This window comes from Dermochelys coriacea, chromosome 23, assembly GCF_009764565.3.
Source record: "Dermochelys coriacea isolate rDerCor1 chromosome 23, rDerCor1.pri.v4, whole genome shotgun sequence".
NCBI lineage: Eukaryota > Metazoa > Chordata > Testudines > Dermochelyidae > Dermochelys > Dermochelys coriacea.
In genome coordinates, this window is record NC_050090.1 from 15,376,130 (window position 1) to 15,385,447 (window position 9,318).

Genomic DNA, 9,318 nt, shown 5'->3' on the forward strand with positions numbered 1-9,318 from the left:
GGGGTTGTGTGTAGTTGTGTGTTTTGTGTTGTGCTATGAATGGGCCAGCGGTAGGTGAGTGTTTGCATGAGGAGGGCATTTGTGTGCCTGGTGCAGTCGGCTGACAACTTTCCGGTGGGGTCATTTTTCTGCCAGAAATCAGACTTACCTCCACGTTCTGTAATGACAGGACCCTTCATTCTGAGATTAAAAACCCCTCCTTTCCAGCCCTGCATGGCTTTTATATTGCCGTAAAACGTTTCTGGTCACGTTATTTTAGCCCCATAGCTCTTTTACGCTCTATATTATATCCGACAGCCCATCTTTCCTGTCGGCTGGGAATGATTCGATTTGTGTCTGTCCCCGTCAATTTCACAGCACACCCGCCGAACGAAGCTTTCCGGCGGTAATCATGAGAATGCACAGAGCGGCCAAGTGAGAAAAACGTGGCTGGCGAACTCAGATTCAATCGAAGGATATTTCTTTGCGTCTTTCGACAGGGGAGGTGAACTGTTTGGGCTTTCAGGGTTCCTAAGCCTGTCGTCAGCATCACTTGTCATGAAATAGTTCTGTTTCTGGCCCCCTGTTGAGGTCTAGCTGCCTCCGATTTCCAGCATTTAAATGGATCGAATTGGAAAGAAAATCCTTAAAACCATGGCTCGATGTTAGCCATCACAATTGTAGAGACATAATGGAATTGCGCCCGGTCGTTCGGTTGTGCTTTGAGATCAGCAGAACGAAACCTGTTTACACAATCGGGGCGAAAAGACACCACATTTCCAGGCAAAGTTTTTCTGAATTTTCCTTCTCAAGGGGAGCCGGAGGGGGGAGAGGGACACCTTTTACAAACTCTCGGGCGTTGTCCCAGAATGGAAATTGGGTTTTCTGAAATGCTCGGGGGTGTGGGTGGTGTTTGTACGTGTGTGTGTGTGTGTTGTTTGTAGTTCTGTGCGTGGGTCTGTGTTTGGGGAGGCGGGCGTGGTGTTGGTGCGTTGGATCCCAGGGGTCCTTCATGGTCCCGTGAACCTCACTTCCCAGGGCTCCGTCCCATGTTCTCTGTAACCCCCTGCCCCCCCCAGCCCTGGCAGAAAAGGGAAAAGGCCCCCTGTGGGGAATGGGACCAGCGCTCAGAGCCCAGGACACCCCCACAGGAGGCTCTTTGGGGGTGAGGGACGTGTGATCTCAGCTGTGTGACAAAGGCACCAAGAGCCTGGAATGAGGCAGAGATAGAACCCAGGAGTCCTGGCTCCCAGCGTCCCCCCCCCCCCCCGCTCCAATAACCAGACCCCACTCCCCTCCCAGTGCCAGGGAGAGAACCCAGGAATCCTGGCCCCCAGCCCCCCGCTCTAACCACTAGACCCCACACCCCTCACCTTGGAGCCACTGATCTAGCACTCAGTGCCCTCCACCCAGGCTGTGACGGGTGCCCCGGCGACTTGAACGGCTTCAGGTCGCAGCCCATGAGGAAGGGGTAGAGCGGGCCCCCCATGGGACCGACAGACAGCTCACGGTGGATGGACCCATGGACACACACCCACCCCCGCACACACACAGACAGCAGAGAGCCCCCTGCTCAGTGACTGACAATTCCACACCAGCGCTAGGCTGGGAGGCCTGGACAGACAGACTTCGGGTCGGCAGGGATGGACAACCAGGCATACCTGTCCCACCGCACCGTGCCTAGGGACCAGCAGCCACAATGTAGGCCGGTGCCAGGATGCCTAGGTTCCTGGGGAGGATCCTGACACTAGCCTCCCCTTGCTCTAACCCGCCAGACCCCACACCCCTCCCAGAGCTGGGAAGAGAACCCAGGAGTCCTGGCTCCCAGCACCCCCCACTCCCCCAGACACAGCTCCAAACACCTTTTCCAGAACTGGAACCAGAATCCTAGGGTACGACTGTGTGTGAGGGCTGGGAGCCAGGACTCCTGGGTTCTCTCCCCGGCTCTGGGAGGGGAGAGGGGACTGGGGGGGTTAGAGCTGGGGGGGTGCTGGAAGCCAGGACACCTGGGTTCTACTGCCTGGTCTTTGACCCTGGCTCCCTGCCTTCTCCCCACAGCCGCATGGGTTGTGAGAATGGCAGCAAAATCTCCGAGTTCATCCTGCTGGGCTTGTCGTCCCGCCCGGGCCCTCAGCCCTTCCTTGTCCTCCTCTTCCTCCCGCTCTACGTGGCCGGCGTTCTGGGCAACTCCCTGATGGTGGCTCTCACCACAGCGGACCCCCGGTTCCACAGCCCCATGTACTCCCTCCTCCGCAGCCTGTCGCGGGTGGATGTGGGCCTGCTCGCGGTCCCCGTGCCCCAGGCGCTGGCCCACGCTCCCTCCGGCCGCCGGGCCGGGCCCTTCCACACCTGCCTGGCCCAGTTCTTCTTCTTCTACCTCTTCGGCATCTCCGACACGTTGCTCTTGGCAGCCACGGCTCTGGACCACTACGTGGCCATCTGCGACCTGCCTGCACTACCTGGCCGTGATGGGCTGCTGCTGTGACTCAGCCACCGGGGCGGGAACCGGCTGCCCCACGTCTTCTGTGACCACCAGCCCCTGCTGCACCTCTCCTGCTCCCCGACACGGGTCAGCGAGGCGGCCATCTTCTTCGACTGCAGCCTGGTCATCTTGGGGCCCTTCATCTTCATCGCAGCTCCCACCTCACCATGGTGGCTTTGTTCTGCGGGGCCATTGTTGGGGTCTACTTCCAGCTTGGGGCCAGCTACTCGCCCCCCAACCCTCCCCCGGGGGACCGTCTTCTCCGTCATGTACACCGTCGTCACCCCGGCCGCCAACCCCTTCGTCTACTGCCTGCGCAACAAGGACGTCCAGGGGGCTCTGAGGAGACTGATGGGGTGGGGGGGTTTCTCCCAGAGGCCATGAGACTTGGGGTCCCAGCTCAGGGGGGCAGGGAATGGGACAGGGGGTCTTTCCCTTCTAGGGGACGCTGGCTCCCATCCATTCCCAGGGCGGGGGTCTGGCTGGCTCAGTGGGGCAGGGAATGGGACGTGGGGCCTTTCCCCTCTAGGGGGCACTGGCTCCCATCCATCCCCAGGGCGGGGGTCTGGCTGGCTCAGTGGGGCAGGGAATGGGGCACAGGGCCTTTCCTGTCTGTCCACGATGAAAATACAGACCTTTAAAGCCTTTGGCCGGATCCAGAATACTTCGTCCCTGTGACGCCGGCAGGCCAGGTGTGTTTGGCATTGGGACTTTATGGCATGGCCGCACCTCGTGTGTTCAGCCGCCTGATGCTACCGGTGCCCCGCGGTACCATGGTGCAGTGTTTGCTCTGTGACTATAAAACTGTTTGCTAACACTGGGAACCCCCCGGTCGGGGGAGACACGTCACCCAGGGTGAATCACTCATTCCCCACAAGCGGGGTCCTCCCCTGCCCCGCAAACATCAGGCACCTGATATCAGTGGACGTGAGCTCCCCTCATAGGCCTGGCATCCCCAGCCGGGTTAGCCCTGCAGAATGCAAAGAGTTCACGTGTTATAGCATCTCTGGGCCGTCTCCCGTTGGTGCGTCTGTGATGCTGCATGGAATAGGGGTGACCGTTTATAATATTATTGAGACCAATATTACAAAGTTGCAACTTATCTCACCAGATACGCCATGTAAGGTATCAGCCGGAAGGATAGGATTGGCTAATTATGATAATCACGGCTATATGTATGTATCATTATTGTATTATGAGTTATAAATACGTGGGGTATATTTGTATTTCCAACTTGTGCTGTGTTTCTGGAGATTGGCACAGGCACGAGCCAGCCTGTTTGATGGCCCATCAAAAGCCATCAGCTGTACGGTGACCCTATTGAGAGAAGCCCGGGGCTAGGCCTTTGAGTCAGCAAGACATGTAGGGTCAGGTCGGTAAACAGAGACCTCTAAGGCTTTTCCACTCCATGTGCTGGGCAGCTTGTGTTTGGGACATGGGATGTAGATGCCACGTGGCAAAGGATATGAAAAGGCAGCTATGTCTTCTCCATTTTGTCTTCAATCCTGCTTCTTACCCGGGGAGTAACTTCTCTACACACTGAAGCTCTGAACAAAGGACTGACAGACCCATCCACAGGGTGGATCTGTTCCAAAAGGACTTTACAAGCCAGCAAACTCACCAATGCTGCTTAGAACCTGATCTATGGACTTTGAAGTCTTTGTATGTATGTGATTGTTTTGCCATTTAACAGCTCTCTTCTCCTTCTTTCTTTCTTTTATAATAAACATTTAGTTTTAGACGCTAAAGGATTGGCCAGCAGCATGGTATTTTGGGTCAAATCTAATATTGACCTGGTAACATGGCTGGCCCTTTAGGGTCAGAAGAACATTTCGTTTAGTGAGCAGAGTTTTTAAATAACTTCTCACTGTACTAGCCCCAGGTGCTGATTGGGAGCCAGAGAACTGGAAGGCAACAAAGGGGGCTGTGTGATTTCTTTTTTCAGCTTCTTGATAAACCAGCATAGGGGAGCAGGAGCACAGTTTGTGACTGGTTGGGGAGTCTGACTTCAGTATTACCCACCACTCTGGGGAGTGTCTGCTCTCCTTGGCATTTTCAGGAAGGGCTGCCCTAGGCACCAACAGCTCATGGTGTGTCTTTCACTATGTAGATAACGCCCTCGTTTCTTTCTCTGGGTGAATAAATATTTAGTTCATTACAGGATTGGCGGCAAGTCTCGTCTTTGCCATCCACCCTCTCTATTTATGCATTCCCATGCCCTATCTATCTATCCCCACACACCCATCTATCTCTCTGTTTACCCATCCCCATACCCCTATCTATCCAATCTAATCTATCTATCTAACTATCCCATCCACACATCCCTCTCTATCTATCCCCATTCACCCATCTATCTATCCATCCCCATACACCCTGTGACATACCCCCAGGTTACAATCTAGCCTGCAGGACCACTGAGTCCTCTTAAACTCTCCAGCCTGGCCTGTCTCTCCTAACACCATGCCACTGACCAGCTGCAAGCCCCTCCAGGTGCTGTGATCACTCAGCCATCAACACACAGGGACACACCCAGCTGAGTTGCATAAATGTTCTCTCAGCCACTCATGAATTATACACAGGGAGACCCCAGCCAATTTCCCCAGACTCCCAGCCTTGCACCCTGGAGATGTCCACTCTTACGCTGCTCAAGACCTTCCCTTGAACAGTGCAAGCTCATTAATTAGTTCGCCCCCTCATCAAAGGGAAGTGGACGCACACCCGCCTTTGTAGTCTGACCAGATTCCCCAACCAACAAACTCACTGGGCAGGACAAACCGTTACAATGAGTTTATTAACTGCAGACAGATCGATGGTCAGTGATTATAAATGGTGGGCACAGAGGTCAAAGTTGGTTACCTAGGAAATAAAAATGGACTTGCAGGCTAAATGCAAAACTTTATCAGACGAAGCAAGATTGGAATCAGATGGCTTTTCTCCCCCCAGCCCCCCTGGCCAGACATTCCAGGCAGCTCCCGGTTCTCAATACACAGGCTAGATTCCCTTCCAGCCTGGGACCAATCTCCCCAGTTCAAAGTCTTTGTCCTCCCGGCGATCATCGTTTATACTTTCTCTCCAGGTGCTGGAAAGCTCCTGGTCATGACTTGGGGCTCAGGCCGCCCCCGTGGTGTACGTGCCCCCTCTAAGGAGTCTCCAGGACAGTGGATTCTTCTTGATGGGCCCTCAGCGCTTGTCCAGCCAATCGAGAGGTCAATCCGTCTTGTCCGTGTGCTGCTCCTTTCTTGCCACTGAAAGGCCGGCTGTGGGCATTCCCACTTGCCACATATTTCAGTGACAAACACGTAGCAAGACTTCCTAGCTCCCCATCCAATGAGACCCATGCGCCAGCCAACAGGGTAGCAACGTTTAGCCGATTGTGATGTCTCAAATGAGACCTTGCAAGGCACGCATTGTACCAAATCCAGCACAACCTTATCACCGGGGTGAATACAGGGGCTCCAGGGTGGTATTTTGAGGTACAGTGTCACATGCCCCCCTCTGCAATTTTTCCCCATCCTCTTTTAAAAGGTGCACCCCAAAACTGGGTTCCAGTCACAGTCACACCAGGGTCAAACACAGGGAAAATCACCCCTCTGCTCCAACTCAAGATTCCCCTGGCAGAGGTGCCTGGTTGGCCACAGTGCAGGTGACAACTGGTGGTTCTTCCCTATCTCCAGATCTCTGGGGGGTTGCGCAGCTTCCCTACCCCTTTCTGCCCTGGGAACAGCACTCAGCTCCCAGAGCCCCCCACCTCCAGCTCAGCACAGCAGGGCCTGGAGACCCCCAGTGGCCCTAAGCACCTGAACCTGCCTGGGTCCCGCCGAGGGAGTCACACCCACCGCTGATGAGGGCAAAGCACTGCGATCTCCCTCAAGGGCCTTTTGCTAACGAGCCCAGCTGGGAGACCGCTTCATTGGAACTCTGAGGACTGAAAGGTGAATTAACGGGGCCTCCAGAGAGCCCTGAGCCATCAGCCCAGCACTGGAAAAACAGAGCTAATGAGAGGAAGTTATCGCTGAGCGTCTGTATGGGACAGAGATGATGACTTAAGAAGACAACTCGAAAAGACAACTCAATTAGACATCAACTCAAACAGAAGACTATAGAAAAAGATGACTCGGGAAGAAGATAACTCCAAAGAGGACATCAGAAGAAGGTTACTAAAGAAGACAATGACATAAGAAGTTGCAGGAAGACAATGGCTGTAACAAAGTGGGAATTTTTTGTAATATTTTCATGAAGCCTTATGTGCACCTCAGTTTCCCCTATATGCTGCATTGTTACCCAGTGACGGAAAAGGGACGGCTTGCTCTTGGGGCAGGCAAAGACACAAGTGTGGATGGCACCTTGCTGCCTGGGGCCTTGGGTCCCGTACCAATGGAGCTCTTGAGAAGACAATGGCAAATCCAATCACCAGGACATGAACACCTACCAACCAACAACCCAGAGTGATATGGATGGCCCTGCCTCTCCGCAGGGGGGACTGAGCCACATCTGCCCAGCTCAGGAACAAAGGACAAGAGCAGGGGGTGAGGTGGAAATCAGTTGAGGCACACCTTGGAGTCTGGTGACGGAGATGAGATGGGGGGACAGATGGAGCTTGACCAATGAGTTTCACTAAAGCCAAGCGGGGCTTCCATTTCTTTGTGCTAACCAAAGACTTCCTATGCTGGATTCCAGTTGACTAATAACCCCGACTATTGGACAGCGCTGACCGAGCATCCCTGAAGATGCTGGCAGAGGAGGTGCGTTGCTCCCTAAGAAAGGACAAGTCTCCCTCGGGGATCTGTCTCAATGGGACTCGCTGAATGGAGCTCACGGTGTGAAGCAGAGGTGCTGTAGAATGGAATCCCTAGGGGGTCAGGCACATTGAATGGGGTTCCTCCCAGAGACTACCCGAGCTGGGGCCATAGCACCAATCCTGTGGATCCGTGACAATGAGTCAAGAAGAAGATGACACAAGAAGAATCAAGACAATTCAGGAAGACAACTCAAGAGGATGACTCAGGGAAATGGCTAAAAAAGGAAGAAAACGCAAATGGAAAACAACTCTAGAAGACAACTGGAGAAGTCTCAAGATTGAGATTACTGAAGAAGGAGATTATTCAAGAAGACAACTGAAGAAGACTCAAAACGGAGATTACTCAAGATGCAGATTACTCAAAAAGGAGATTATTCAAGAAGACACAATTGAAGAAGATTCCAAAAGACGACAACTCAAAAAGAAGGGTGCTCAAAAAGAAAACAACTAATAAGATTCAAAATGTTGATGACTCAGTAAGATGATTTCAGATGATGACTCGTCAACTTGAAAAAGATGACTCAAGTAGAAGGCGACTGAGAAAGACAACTCAAGAAGAAGATGACTCAATAATATCAAGAAGACTCCAAAAGATAAGGACTCAATAAGAGAGTCAAGATGGGCAAGGTAATATCTTTAATTGACCAAAGATATTACTACACCCACCATGGTTTTCTAATATCCTGGGACTGACCCAGCTACAGCTACACTGCATATAATAATGACTCAATAAAACAGCTTAAGAAGATGACTCAAGACAAATCAAGAACAGTATGGCTCAGAAAGACAACTCAAAAAGAGGATCCATCAAGGTGACTCAGAAAGAGGTTGACTCAAGAAGACAACTCAAGATTCAGAAATACCTCATCAGCCTCCGGCCCCCAAAGCTCACTTTAGAGCCAACCTCTAGACTGTACAGTGGAGTTCCTGCACTGCATCTCCGAGGCATTGGGGAGATCCAAATCCCACCCGCAGCAGCACCTACATTCCCAGAGAGGCCACTATCCAACTGATGACTTTTCTCAGAGCCCCCTTCATCTCGTCATTCCTCAGGGTGTAGATGAAGGGGTTGAGCATAGGGGTGACCACAGTGTATATGACAGCTGCCAGAGCATCCTTTTCGGCAGAGAAGCTGGACAAGGGCTGGAAGTAGACCCAGATGACAGTGCCGTAGAAGACTGCTATGACAGCCAGGTGGGAGCCACTGGTCAAGAAGGCCTTGCGCTGGCCGGCAGCCAAAGGGACCTTGAGGACGGCAGACACAATGGCTTCATAGGAGAGGAGGATGAAAACCAGCACCACGTTGACCACCAGGGCCCCCTTGGTGTGCAACACCAGGGCACTGAGCCAGGTGTCGGAGCAAGAGAGGTTCAGCAGGGGGAAGATGTCGCAGAAGAAGTGGGGGATCCTGTTGGAGGCGCAGAAGGGAAGGCAGGAGCCAGCAGGGTGTGCAGCAAGGAGTAGAGGTGGGAGCTCAGCCAGGAGGTGGCCTCCAGCAGGAGGCAGCGCCCGGGGCTCATCACGGCGGGGTAGTGCAGTGGGCGGCAGATGGCCACGTAGTGGTCCAGCGCCATTGCGGCCAGCAGGAAGCTGTCGGCGATGAAGAAATACATCTGGGTCAGGCAGCCGATGTAGGAGATGCCCTGCTCCCCTGTCAACGTGCCAGCCAGCAGCTTGGGCACCATGGCCGAAGTGAAGCCCAGGTCTGCCAGGGAGAGGTGGCTAAGGAAGATGTCCACAGGGGCCAGGCCTTCTCTCTGTCCCTCCATCAACACCCTTCCACCCACCCCGTCCATCCATCCCTCCCCACTATCCATCCATCCACCCACCCCATCCATCCATCCCCACTATCCATTCACCTATCCTTCCCCGCTATCCATCCTTCCACCCATCCATCCATCCATCCCCACTATCCTTCCACCCATCCTTCCTCTCTATCCATTCACCCATCCACCCACCCCATCCATCCATCCCCACTATCCTTTCACCTATCCTTCCCCATTATCCATCCATCCACCCATCCCCTCTATCCAACAGTGGGTGTTGTTGCGAACTCGGG

The 9,318-nt window shown here is 53.6% G+C and overlaps 2 protein-coding genes across 2 annotated transcripts; one reads left to right on the plus strand and one right to left on the minus strand.

Annotated features, from left to right (window-relative positions):
- Window positions 1-2,041: 2,041 nt before the first annotated feature.
- Window positions 2,042-6,303, plus strand: LOC119847037 (olfactory receptor 1B1-like). The gene is given in 3 exon segments (XM_038381399.1): window positions 2,042-2,609; window positions 2,612-2,730; window positions 6,136-6,303. Coding segments are annotated over 3 exon segments (855 nt in total).
- A 1,937-nt stretch (window positions 6,304-8,240) lies between these two features.
- LOC119847038 (olfactory receptor 1G1-like) lies at window positions 8,241-8,998 on the minus strand. Its single transcript, XM_038381400.1, is given in 2 exon segments — window positions 8,241-8,698; window positions 8,701-8,998. Coding segments are annotated over 2 exon segments (702 nt in total). The 5' UTR covers window positions 8,945-8,998.
- Between the last annotated feature and the right edge of the window lie 320 nt (window positions 8,999-9,318).